This window comes from Enoplosus armatus, chromosome 18 (genome assembly GCF_043641665.1).
Source record: "Enoplosus armatus isolate fEnoArm2 chromosome 18, fEnoArm2.hap1, whole genome shotgun sequence".
Lineage (NCBI taxonomy): Eukaryota > Metazoa > Chordata > Actinopteri > Centrarchiformes > Enoplosidae > Enoplosus > Enoplosus armatus.
Genome location: NC_092197.1, coordinates 19,652,085 through 19,666,044, shown reverse-complemented (window position 1 = coordinate 19,666,044; position 13,960 = coordinate 19,652,085). Strand labels below are relative to the sequence as shown.

At 47.2% G+C, this 13,960-nt stretch overlaps 1 protein-coding gene across 1 annotated transcript in view; it reads right to left on the bottom strand.

Moving 5' to 3' along the window:
- The window catches only part of megf10 (multiple EGF-like-domains 10), a 28,990-nt gene extending 24,131 nt beyond the window's left edge, over positions 1-4,859 (bottom strand). Inside the window, exons 1-4 of the mRNA XM_070924247.1 lie at positions 4,741-4,859; positions 2,587-2,688; positions 1,511-1,611; positions 71-163 (exon numbers count right to left, since the gene is read on the bottom strand). Coding sequence (XP_070780348.1) covers positions 71-163; positions 1,511-1,611; positions 2,587-2,688; positions 4,741-4,859 — 415 coding nt within the window. The remainder of the gene's footprint in view (positions 1-70; positions 164-1,510; positions 1,612-2,586; positions 2,689-4,740) is intronic.
- Between the last annotated feature and the right edge of the window lie 9,101 nt (positions 4,860-13,960).

Below are 13,960 nucleotides of genomic sequence, written 5' to 3'. Positions count from 1 at the left end.
ACACACAGACACACACACACACACAAAGGCAATGAATGCTCACAGACAGCAACAGCTGGAGAGGACTTACCGCTGGAGCAGTCGGAGCCCCCCCAGCCCGGCTCACACTGGCAGGTGTTGGGGGCCACACAACGGCCGTGAACGCAGCTCTCTGCGCAATGAGCTGGACATGGAGGAGACAGGAAGACAGGAAGACGGGGGGTGGGGGTGGGGGGTGTCAGTACAGTCACAAGAAGCTTTAAAAAAATAAAAAACAAGATGTGCGTGCAGTGGAATTAGTCATGTGGGGGGGGGGGGGACTAAATACAAGGTTTCCCCTTAATAGAGCTGTAAAGTGAAGACACGGGCGCTTCTGACCCCACCGGGACTCTGTGAATCCAACACAGATGATCATTGTTTTTCATAAACTGTTCATAACATGTTAAACGTATATAAAGGAAGTTGGTGGAAACTGAAAAAATGCATTGCTTTAAGTGCTTTCAATCCCTTTTATTCTATATTTACAATGACATGGTTATGACATGGACGCCCCCCCCCCCCCCATGTGATATCAAAACCAGAATTAGAGAGAGCTCTGTTTGAGTCTGCTGAGAAACATTCTAATGCGTCGCAGGCAAACTGAGAAAACGGGCTAAATTTAAACCGTCATGGAACTCGACTTCCATTTCCGATTCCACGTTGCCTGGAGCATCGGGGGCAAATCCTCCTTCCTGCAGTGTTTTTTGGTTTTTGTTTTTTTTTTCCGACTAGGAGCTCGGCGAGGTCCTCGGAGACGCATGTGACAGTCGCCTCGCACAACGGGGCCTTTTCACGCCAAAATAAACTCCCCTCTGAGCACCACCATCACGGCCCCTGCCTGGATCAAGCTGTGGTCTCTCTCTCTCTCTCTCTCTCTCTCTCTCACAGATATTATGATTACTTTTTAAAAAAAATTTTATCACCAACTACCTCTACCATGTCAACAGCGGGCTGTTTGCTAACACAATGCTTTCTTTTACTGCTGCTGCTGAAAAACAGTTGTTGTTTTTAACCACTGGCAAAGTCTGGCTTCACACCTGTCGCTGCCTGCTGGCTACTGACAGAGAGAGGGTGGGGTGGGTGGGGTGGGGGGGTGGTGGGGGGGGTTGCACAGTAGCCTCATCGGCAAGTGAAGCCACTGTAATGACTTCTGCTTCTGTTTTTCACTCAGTTCTTCAGCCTTCGTTCAGGGTCGAGGTGCGACCCTGCGACGGCATGTCATTCATGGCCTAATTTGATGCAGGTGCGGTCGCAGAGTGGGGCCTATGGTTTTTGAGGGTGGGCGGGGTGAAGGTGTGGGAGCGTGCTTTTGTTAAGAGTTTGAAAGTACCATGTTTTCCCATCTTGTGTCTACGTCTATGTCCGTCCTCCCGCTTAAGCATATTTCAGCCTAGTTTGAATGCAGTCGGTTAAGGTGTAGTAAGTGTAGGTCCGGTGTTTAGGACTGTTTTGGGTGGTGGTGCTTTTGAAACGCCGGTGCGGGGATACTCACGAGCGCAGACCTCTCCGTTCTCGTAGAAGCCGGGGCAGCACTCGGACTTTCTCCTGTACATGGTCTTCTCTCCTCTGCGGTACGCCGTCCGATAGCTCACCCTGCACACGGGGCGAGAAGTGGGGGGTCAGGGAGGGTCAGGCAAAGGAGGTGCGCACGCCCAGTGTTGTTTGTTGAGCGGGGAGTGGATTGACAGCTGATCTCACCTCAGTGTGACGCTCTAGAAGCAGCTGATACACGATGCCATCGGCTGACGGCATCAACCGCCACGAGAGACTTTTACAAATCTAACAATGTTCATTTTGATTGACACTGTCAGGGGTGTGTTTCTAATAGTCTTCCCCTCTCATGTTTGTAAATGGGGAGGGCAAAACCTTAAAGGTCCATAAGTGTAGATGTCTCGTTTGATTATAAAGCAGGTCTGGGTGCTGTATAAATACTGGGAAAGGATCAAAACGCTCAGTCCACAGAGGAATGAAGCACAGCCCGCATTCAGACATTGCGCCTTTAAACGAACCGTCAGGACTTCCTGTAAGGTTGTGATGTCACAACTATACAGTCACCGCCTTCAGCCACGCCCCCCCAGCAGGTCATCTGCTCCAATCACAGCACCACCTACCAAGTACAGGGACGCTCATCCACCCGCTCAGTCTGTCTGAGTTATTGGAGCACTCTGCTCAGGAACTACTCTTCAAGTGTTTGGAGGTTGTTCAGTTTGTCTAAAACGGCTTGTTTCAGACAGAGGGGGGGGGGGACTGGGGGGCTGCATGAAGGACCAGGAGGAGATACATAAGGACTTTTTTTCAACTGTGAATCATGCAGAGCTGCTGTAGTGGAGCCCCAGAATAAAAATACAGAGCTGGAAATGAGCATGATAAGGGGCCTTTAACTTCTCACCTCAAGTAGGTTTATATATGTCACCTGTGTCCTGATGACCTGTGTGTATCCCTCCTCTAAGCAGGTATAGATGATGAACGGATGGTAGATATGCTGTAAATGCTCTCTCCACACACACACACACACACACACACACACATTCTCGTCTGTATCAGGCCTCGGGGGGGTGTGGTCCTCACCTGTGTCTGGTGCACTTGAACCAGTTGAGGATGTCGGTGCAGCTGGTGTAGTAAATCTGATCGAAAGGATGCGCATACGACTCCTGCACCGTCACCGAGTAACTGAAGCCACGGGGGGGGGAGGGGGGAGAGAGAGAGAGAGAGAGAGAGATCGGACATGAATCAGTGAGTGTGTCTCAGGATTCATGCATGACGTCCAACCACCCATGTTTATCCCTAACAGGACACACACCTCGGCTCCGCCCCCACTAACCACTGGCTGTTTGAATCAGGGCATCATTAAGCTGCTTGTGTGTGTGTGTGTGTGTGTGTGTGTGTGTGTGTGTGTGTAAGCTCTCGGTACCACTACCCACTGCGCTCTGTGTGGCCCCTGCATTTCTGTGCGTACTGTATAAAGACTTGAATGATTGTGTCTCACAAGCAAATTAAAAAGTCTTGGGGGGGGGGGGGGGGGGGGGTGACAGAAGCTACCTCATGACTGCCTCATGAGCTGGTCTTACCACAGGCTCTTTGGACGCTTTTTTTTCTCCACTGCACTTACTTACTGTATCACTTACGGCTGCAGAATACAAAGCATTGTGTCATGTGGCTATGCCGGTTCACGCCTTCACACAGTTTAAAAATGGGAACGGAGAAACGGACAAAAGCAGCAAATCGTGCCGCTGAAACATTTTCTGTTGAGTGAATGAACACTTGTTGTATCGTTGCAACGAGAGCTGCGAGTAAAAAATCCTTCTCGTGGCAATGTGAAAAAAAAAAACCATCAAAAAGTTGAACAATCTGCACTGAGTCTGGTCTGCTAACTGTCACCCTCATGTTTACCTCCCGTAACGACAGCCAGTGTTCGGGTAATTACACTGTGAATTACATTTTATATTATATTTTTTTATAAGCTTCTTTTTTTGGGGGGTTTTAACATGGAAGAAAATTGTCCCTTTTTTTTTTTTTTTTTTTTTTTTTACAGATTTGGGAAATTCTGAATCATTTCCATATCATTTCCAACACGTTTCCTGGAAATAGCTCTGTAATTCGGTTGTAGTCCATTGGCACATTTCCAGACAATTCATTCCGACTAATTGTTTTTTAGTGCGCCCGCCGGTCAGAATGCAGCCGGGAGAATAAAGAAAGTAAATGAATAATGAATTGATATTTACATGGTTTTAAATAGAGCCGTCTATTTACATAGCTCTTCTCAGGAAACGTCCTAAGAATTTATGAAGGAATTACGGACCCATGTGGTTTTCTGAAGAGCACCAGCAAAAAAAGACTCTCTTCAGAAGCCTCATTATCATCAGCTTGACAAACTGCGCGTGTGTCTCCAGGCAGTCCTTGTCCCCTCTTCGCTATCTGGTCTTCCTTTGAGTCTTTCTCTGCCGTCAGTCTTCGGGACAAACACAGAGGGAGGCTCAGAGTGCATATGCAGCTGTTTCCTCAGATTAGTCAGTGAAAGGCAATATAGCTGGGAAATCTGCCTCCATCTTTCTTTTCTTTTCTTTTCTTTTCTTTCTTTTTTACATCTCGCTTAGTGGATTTCCAAGCTTCCTTTCAATTTAGAAATCAGCCCACAAATTGCCTTGAACATAATATCGGGGGATAATTCGCTCATTAACACCTCGTGTCTTGTTTGTTTAATCTGCACGTGAACATAAAAAAAACAAAAACAAAATACTAATGAGATGAAAACAGCATTTTGACAGCATTGAGCTTCCGTATCGCGACGTTTTTTTTTCCCCCCCGAGTGAAACAGGATCGGCGGGCGGGGAGGCGACGTTGGGAGGAATTTTGATTGGAACGTTGAAAAGTGGGCGTGTCATAACCGACGTACCACACTGTTGCTAGCTAGCTAACTGATGAATGTTAGCTCTGTGCCGCTATAAGTTGAGGATCGATTGATGGGTGGATGTCGTGATATTGTTGGTTGACATCGGTTGGTTCAAGCTTACAGGAAGAAAACATGATTGGATTTTTATATAGGAACACAAAGAAATAGATTTCATTTTGCATATTTTGTACAGATAGGTGCACAATATGACCGGGGATGTGATCTAAAAGGGTTAAACCTGTCCTTGTCCCCCTGCACAAGGACAGATACATGTAAGTGCAAGTCCAAAGGTCGAAGGCCTTTAAAGAAATGACTGCAGCATTGTGACCGACCTCTCCCAGTGGCTGCAGACATTGGGATCCTCCAGGTTGAGGGAGGAAGTGATGTAAGGCAGGAAGCAGAAGGCCACAGCCAACAGGACCGTCCTATGGCAGCGCAGCGACGCGGCCATCCCGGTCAGAGCTGCACCTGCAGATGAGGAGAGAACACACCGAAATTTAAATAAGGGAGTTGTTTAGTATAGTGGTTAAATAATTATTTAAAAAAAAAAGAAAAGGGTGTGTATTGTGTGAAAAGTGGGACAAAGTCAATGTTTTGCGAGTAACAAGCGAGTCTCAAGTCTTTGGCTTGCTCGATGCAAGTACACGAGCTGAAGTCACTGACGTGATGCCATGAATGGAACTTCACAGCGGTTGCCAGCTTGCAGAGAGCGCCGGGACACCGGAACACGAGGCAACAACTTGTGACTACGAAGTGAATTAGTTACGGCTGATATTTGCCTTAAAAAAAAAAATCCAACCCTGACTTAACGAGATGCCAGCGCCCCCCCTGGATGTGACGATCTGAGATATCACCCGCTGTCAGATCCATCCAAAGCGTCTCTGCTGAGGAGCTGATCTGGCTGTAGCACTTTTTCAGCCATGCTAACAGCGTAGCGGCACGGCGACGTTGGTCCGCCGCTTTGTTCCGGACTGAAATACAAGACGTACAGACGTTCGTGGTTCCCCTCAAGGTGGATTGCGACGACTTTCACCATCAGGTCCAAATTCCGATGCTAATGCTTTAGTGCTAATCAGAAAACGTTAGCTATGCTGTGATCGGCGACGTGCCAAACATGCTAACATTGTGAACACTTGCGCGTTAGTGTTAGGCCTCAGAGGGCCACTAGCGGTTAGCCGTACACTGTTATAATGACAGGTTTAATGTTTGGGCTTCGGCACGCTACCGGATCATTGCTATTAAAGTCTTTTGATTCTGTCAGTTCAAGTCGAAGGTAATCAGATTCGGAGCCATGTGACTCGAGTCCACACCTCTGGTTTGTGTGTGTGTGTGTGTGAGGACATTAGCAGGATTATGCACTTGGCCGATCTGCAGTCTGAATTTGACACACGGGCTCAGGGCCGATGTTTCTTTTCCGTTGCTTCTGTTGTGCAACATTCAAATTAAAACGAGTGTTTTTTACAGCTGCGCCATTCTATCCGATCTACATTGCATCATCATTTTATACACATTTCCACACACATTCTATCTTTGGAAACTCAAGGATCTCCACTAGAATGTAAAATAAATATGGAGATAGACCTGCCCCGTGCGTCTTGCAGGATTGAAGTTTCTGTTGGAAGCTGTGTGGACGCGCAGGTTTCTCCGCGGGTTTCGCAAACAAACCAGGAGTCGCACATTTTCGCACAAAGAAAGCTATTTTGTTGGCAAAGAGAAATCAAACCTAAGCCGACGGGACAGGACGAAGAGAGTGCGGGCTCGGTCATCATCCAGACAAATGGGGCTCCTCGCAGGTTGATCACCGCTAAACCGAGCGCCCCAGGGTTTCAGGGTTACGTAGTGTTGGAACAGAGCCATGATTAATGTTATTCGTAATGCATATCATCGCTCCTCCTCGTAGTCATGACACGCTCCCTTTGTCATGAAAAAAAGAATAACGTTTGTTGCCGGTGTTGTCTTGAAGTCTGTTTGCTCTCATCTTACCCTGAACCTTTGCCCTGGCTCTGACCCACGTAATGCGTAAAAAGAGTAACCCACCCATTTACAGTCACTTTGACTCTGGTCCCACGTCAAGTGGTTCTCTGCCTGTTTCCAGAGAAAACCAAGCGACCCTGTAGACCACAGAAAGTACAGGAGTGTAGAGCAATGGAGTATAGGAGTTGTGATTTGCAGAGACATCGCTGGAGTTTGTGAAGGGGGCATGATCGAGCCAAAATTAGGTGTTAAGTTGCTCTTTAACCTCAGCCCGACTTTAGCACTCACCCCTCAAAAAGTTCTCTCTGGATTCCTGACCATAAACAGCCCAAATTACACCCTAACCCGAAGACTGGAGGACAGCGCCATGGGGGAAACACTATTTATCAAACAGTCTGTCTATCAAACAGACCTCAACGCAAGACCGGTACAAAGCGACAGCATTTCGGCCTACACGTTACTGCTAGGTCCACGTAGATTTCCAGATTTGTCTGACTCAGAATATGAGGTCCAGTAAAGTAAAGTGTCCAATGCATTCAGCAGGACACAACTTCACTGTATGAGGATCACAGCGGCCCGAAATATGAGTACATCGGACGGTGTGGTCTTCAATGGCGTGTGTTCATACATTAAAAGAGCATGTACGCTGTTAAAAATGATGCGAGAGAGGCGCTAGAATCTAATCCAAAGTATCAAGTACAAGAGTATGACTCGAACCTCTGGAGGGATCTTTGGGATTTGTCCGTGGGTCCTCAAGTGAGTATGTCTGGGTCCTCTTCTTTAATGGTACAGAAACAGCTGGTGACAACAGCCCACGATATAGCCACTTTATTACTCCAGCTGCTGGACTAATCTCTCTGCACTAGCGAGCGAGCTAAACTTCTAGAGGCCAACAAGGTTAGCCCCTGTGTCTTCTGGCTAGCCTCCTTTTTTTTTCTCTTACAGAAAAAAGTTGGTTGATGGAGGAAGCCCGCAAGATGTCTCCAGTGGCCGTATGGCTGCTGACACTGTGTCTGCGCAGGCGGTTTATGGGGCCAAGCAGGGCCAGTCCTCTCTGGTTTCACCGAGCAAAGAGAGGGCACAGCTGCAGCCACCGACGCTGAAACCCTCCCCGCCCCAAGACAACTGCGCCGCTGCACAAACAAGGACCATGTTGTGTGTGTGTGAAAGGGCTCCAGACACACAACCCCTAATGGAGCGGATTAGGCTAGGCTGCACAACTTTGATACACTGTTCCAGGCAGCACAGTATTGACGCCTCTCTGTCCGCTCACAAAGGACTGCCAGGAACTGAGACCTGCTGTCTGAAGTCCCTCCAGGGCCAGACAAAGGCGGCACTCAGGCCATGGACCAATATTTATTTGCGGACACATGCAGTTTTTGGGGCCCAGTTTTTCTCGAACGCATCCGAACATGGCCAAAATGAGACCTACAGATTCAGTCTCAAATTTTCTTCAGTCAGTAAACGCTTTAGCATTTGGTAAGAATGTGTTATAGCTACCAAGTGATTAGAGCGTTGTCATGTGACTGAAAATATAGGGCTGCCAGGTACTGATGATATCAGAATCATTTTAGGACAGGGATACTCAACTTGCTTTGCCCGGGGGGCCAGTTAATAAACAAACATTAATAGGCCTTTCTGCCAGAAAGCCTTTCTAACACGTGATTAACGTCGTGAAACAGTTGCCGTTTGGTTAGGTTTAGGCACCAAAACTACTTGGTTAGGTTAAGGAAAAGATCATGGTTTGGGTCAACCGTGACTTTTAGTTTCACGCGGGACTCGAACAGCGGTCCTCCTGGGCGAAAGTCCTGCCTTTCTGGCAGAAAGCCCTGAACCTGAAACTTCTCCCACGTGCCTCGAGCAGGTCAGGGGTACTTGAACTTTTTGAAACCAAGTGTCGGCGCTTCTGGGCACTGCACAGATCGCCGGTAGGCTGATATGCAACTTCCCAAGTAACAGCCGAGGGGCACCATTGAACATTTACTAACTGGTATTAGAAATTAGAATAATTCGAAGATGTCAGATTTGGCCCACGGGATGCAAGTTGAGCATCGCTGGCACAGCTCCACTATGCGTGTGTCCCAATTGTATACCATCGCTTGGAGCATCGTATGCAGCTGGCGGGCACTTTTGTCCCACAATGCAACAGAAAAAGTGAAATTCATAGACTCAACGGCTACAGCAACAGCTCCGAAAACAAGAATAAGCTCCTGGAAATCCAAAGTTGCTGTTCGACTGATCTACGCCCACGTACAAAAAGTAGTACGCTACATCAATTTTGCATCCTTCTTGTTTTGCTTGTTCGAGGGATTCTACAGGAGAGAAGTGGGCGTTAAGAGCAGCACTTTCCCATCGAGGCTCTTCGGTAGTGCCTGACAAAACAACAGCTGAGGCTGATGAAGCAGGCCTACAGCTGACTCTAATGGATGTTGAGCAAGCCTGACAAAGTACAGCTTAGACTGATTATAGTGTGTAGCTCCGGCCACATGGCGTTGACTCTGACACGCTGAGCCTCATGACGCGCTAAAATGATCGCCATACCGGCGAAGAGAATAGAATGACAAACAAACCTCCCGGCCCGGAGGAGAGCTGTTTTCGCACCCGACTCTCAAGCAGGCGTCGCAAAGGCATCCTCAACATGTGGGGAACATTTGTTTTGTTCGTGGGTACACATGACAGTCTCAAGTGGAAGATTTAGTGGCAAAGATTTAAATATCTTTGAATTGTTCACTCAAAAACATCCGCCACTTCTGGTTGGCTGACTGAAACCGCTGAGAAAACACAGCTGCTGTGTGACTGACATTACTATGTGTGTGTGTGTGTGTGTGTGCGTGTGTGTGTGTGTGTGTGTGTGTCCTGCTTCGTTGGCAAGGCTTTGTTTTGGCTTTCATCTCACACACAGTCAGCTGTGTGTCTCCTGCAGTGTGAGCTGACTTTCCCTCCCTCACTTTCACTTGGGAAACACCAGACAGAATGTGTGCCCCCCCCCCCCCCCCACGGCGTGTCTCCATGCACACAAACACTCCTCAGCTTCAGGCCAGCAGTCCGGTCCCAGCAGTTTACCATTAACGTAGACAGGATTTCATTAAGCACACGGACTCCGTACGCTTATACAAGCTGTATCCCCACATCACACCACTTGCTTCCGTTGTCTCTTTTGAAACTACGTCGGCAGATACCCCACCTCCCCCGACTCGTGAGTTTTGAAGCTTTTACGTGTCTTAAAAAAGGCGGTTTGCTAACAAGCGGCTAAATGAAACGACTACTTAAACGTCTTCACGCCGAACACGGAAAGTCATCTACTCACTAGTCGGCCTTTACAGCCAACTTCAGGGTTTGCCTGAATAAATATCACCTGCAGCACTCTGCTGTCACCAGCTCTGCAGCCAAGCTACTGTAATTAGCGTGTACCTCGCACTGCTGAACCGCGCATTCTCCTGCACCTGTTGGAAGCTATTCATTAGTCCTAAGGACATGATATGACCCCTTACTCCTTCCAACACTCAACAAGTCGCGACACAGTAGCTCCTTTCAGCGTTTTTAGTTCGGCTGACGCTTCAACTCCTATCAGTGCTTGCGTTTGAACGGTCTCTTCAACACCCTCCATGCCTTTTACTTCAATTTAGCACTCACGCTTCACTGAAAGGTCAATTCTTCTTTTCGTCCACTTTTAAAACAGCCACTTCAACTTCTTTCAGAACCTCAAATCTGGCGCAACTTAAAATCTGCACCATTTCCTTCGACTTTAGGTAGCAATTCCTTACAATAACATTTCAAAATGCCCTGAGAATCAGTCATTTAAGACACAGTTACAATTTCTTTCAGCAGAAGCAAGCGCATGTAAATGTACTTTTAGCATTTTTTTTTTTTGCCTTTTCAGTTTTACAACTACAGCCTTGCTGAAGGACATTCTGACCATGGCTACTGATGATTTTAGCAGGTGCCACTTATTAGACCCTTTAATGTCCCTCGGGTACTATTTGTTCAGTCTCTCTCCAGTTGAGTCCCTTGCAACTCTTAATGGGAACAGGTGGTGCATTTGTATATACACTGCAGTGGAATGACAGGGGTCCACGCGCAAAACATACAGTTCAACTTTGCAACGCATGGTAAAAGTCCATGTGCAAAGTCGTAAAGATGGAAAGAAACCCCACCAGTGATAAAGAAGAAACCCAACAGAAGTGTAACAATCTGCCACAGAGGAGGCCCCGTCTTTGGGTTTTTTTTTTTTTTTTATCACATTTAAACATCCATTACATTGCAGAAGCCATTCATTACAGTGTGCAATGCATGCTCTGACTGTTTACTGTGCTCGCCACATGTTCTGTTGAAGTCGGTCTATGTCAAACGCATTTGCTGTGCTACATAAATACAAAAGCATGCACTGCGGTCCACTAGAGTACACCCCCTTTTTTTTTTTTAACATAAAAATAAACAATATCTGCAAGCGCAATAATAATATAATCGGGGGGGGGGGGGTTGTAATTGGCCTTCATTGACCTTGCTTGTTGCACAAAATGTAACCGGCCGTGCGTAACTGTGGCTCGACAGTGCACAACATCAGTCCAGTTGGAGACTGCAGATGGAACCGATAGCTGTTGCCTTCAGCTGTCGACCAGCCCGTTCCAGACTCATTCGAGACTCCCAGATTAAACCACATCTCTCCTTCCACTGGGGGGCGGGGGGGAGGGGGGGGGGGGGATTACCCAAGATACCAATCCAGGAAATGATCTCAGTGCACCTCCGGAAAATGCCAGTACGCCGGTGCGACGCTGACTATTAAGACAATTATTTCAAACTTCATTTACGTAGCCTCGTGGAAAATACAGTGCTCACACTACAGCCACTAGATGGCACTGTGTCTTTCCAGACGTTCATTTGGTATCACCGTGCCAAATCCTCTGTCAGAATTGATTGCACGCGGCCGCGTTTATGGCCATTTTACTTTGTGTTTATAGAGGAACTCCCCGCTGCAGTTGTTTTGGTACCTTAAGTCAGTTAGATTGCTTGGTGCACTTCACATATTAGCAACCGCGAGCTGTGAACTCTTTCGGATATTAAGTGAGCTACACATTTTGTTTTTCTGAAGTGAGAGTCTGAAGTTGTAGATTTGCTTGGAGAGGAAAAATCTTTGCGACAAAAATGCAAATATACAACTGCATCAGTTTTGCAGTGGCACCTCCTTCAACTTGGGAGCGTATCAAGCGTCGAGCGTGTCTTCCGCCCAGACACTGCGTCGCACAAGGTGGTCCTGAATTAGTCAGAGCGGTTTGGTCTCATGGTGGAGCGATGGTTTCTGGGATTGCTGCTGTCCAACTGTCGGTGGATGTGAGAGGAAGTCAGATGTAGGTCAGAACCGCCGCTTTTACAATGTAGCGGTTTTGCGTTCCTGAGGTTCACTTTATAGTTAGATTTACTGTACAGTTGTGTTTTTTTTTTTTGGCCAAAGAAGTCAATAAATTCAACACCCCCCCCCCTAACTTACACCAGAAAGTTATTCCTGGTAGTGTGGATTATTTAGATCATTTTTTCCCTGCATTTGGACAGTGGCGGATGAAGTGGGCCTACTTCGATTCTCCACTTAACTCAAAGGAGTAATATCACTATCATGTCTCAACAAGTAAAAGCCATGCAAAATGTGACTGAAAGTGTACTTCAAAGCATCAAAAGTAAAAGTATTCCTTATGGGTAGAGTTGTCCCTTTCAGAATACTGTATAAAGTATGTATGTACTTATACAGGACTAATAATTCGAATGGTGAGCCTTGCTGATGTTATGTCAGCATGTTTCATGTAAGTTGAAATGTGAATGCACACACGCACACACACACACACACACAGAGGTGCAGATCCGTGCGAGCTTCACTGTAAATCCGTAAAGATTAAAACACAACTCCCAAGCATGGTGTCCAGGCTCCAGGGTTAGAGATTTGAATTTTAATATATATCTCTATATATATCTATATCTATATATGACATAGGCCACATTTATCTGAAAGATATATGACACACTTTGTAAGTAGACTGTACTTGCTGTTCCCTCTGAAATGGATGAGAGTGCGGAGGATGTTCGAACTTTTTCTTGCGGGAGCCGCGGAGTTTCTCACAGCCGCAAGAACACAGACAGAGACAGTCCCCCCCCCCCCCCCCCCCCCCCCCCCCCCCCCTCAGCGCGTTTACCTTGTTTATGAGAGAATAACGATCCTGCCTGGGCTCATGGATCCGGACCCGTTCGGTGCTGCTGGGGATATATCCGCTGGTTAATCATGGACAAAGACAAACAAACAAACAAACAAACAAACACAACGGTGCTGCTGTCCTCCTCCCGAAATCCCGCACGACACGGCGGCGTCCGGCGAGATGAGGAGTCTCCGGCAGCCTCTCATCACACTGACTGAACTTCTCCCCATTCTCCCGACGCCGTGCAGGGGGGGGGGTGCTCCAGTGACATCACCAGCCCCCCCCCCCCCCCCCCCCCCACACACACACACACACACACACCCCGCCAATGTTCAGTTTAACACCACTGTGTCTCTGCTTCCACCTGCTGGTGCAGCAGCTCGACACAACGCATCAACAGCTGCAGGCTGATCAAAACTTGGCATAATAGAGTTAAATCTTCTTATAGTGGAAAGAGGATTTATTGAACTGCTCTTTCCTCTGTCTCATGAGGAGCTCAAAGGAAATAATAATAAAAGGGTGTTTGTGCAGCCCTGTGTTTATTCGTTCTTGCAACAAATTGATGCACCCTCCAAGCCTCTTGCAAGCCAACGGGCTGTCTGCTTTTTGAGTGGTAGATGCGTGGAAGTGGTGCTTTTATTCTGAAAGGATCAGCCCGGAATTGTTGCTGCTGGCATAGAAGTGAAACAAACTGCCGTACAGTGTGACGAAAGGTAGGGCTCCCCTATTTCATTAGGACAGTTATTATCACATAGAATTGGTGCAGAGTGCCTATTTTTTATGTTTTATGTAAAAAGAAACCCCGTATGACCCAGTTTGTGAGTCCTCCAAATCTGTTGGTAGGAAGCTTTTATTCTGTAACAAAACAAAGTGATCGGAAGTCTCCGACCTGAAAAGGGCTGCTGCTGGATAACCAAAATAAAAGCACCAACGTCCGGCCGAAAGATGAATTATTAATTAGAACAATTATCATTGCGTAATATCTCGTGCATACTTTGCGTCTTTGTTTATGATCAACTGGTTGTTGAAAATGGATGAAAATGAAGGCCTTTTGGTTCTTGAGTCCTGTGGATTTAGAGGAATTGCGCTTTTATTCTGAACAAACAAAAAAAACCCGACCGGAAGTGCCCATCATCTTCTTAGTAACGGGACGGAACACAGTCACAACACGGTGACAGTCGAGTTGCCTGTTCCTGTCATGGAGAGGGACTAATTAGTTGAGCCACCGCGAAGTTGGCATAAAAGCAGCCGTGACGTGGGCAGCGTTAAACCTGGTGGCGAGTCGTGAGCGGGTTAAAGTGGGCAACAATGGCTGCCGTTGGAACGACGAGGAGCACGTCGACGTGTTGGTGATGTTGTTGGACTAGCTAGCGTGAAGTTAACGACTGCCCAGGACACC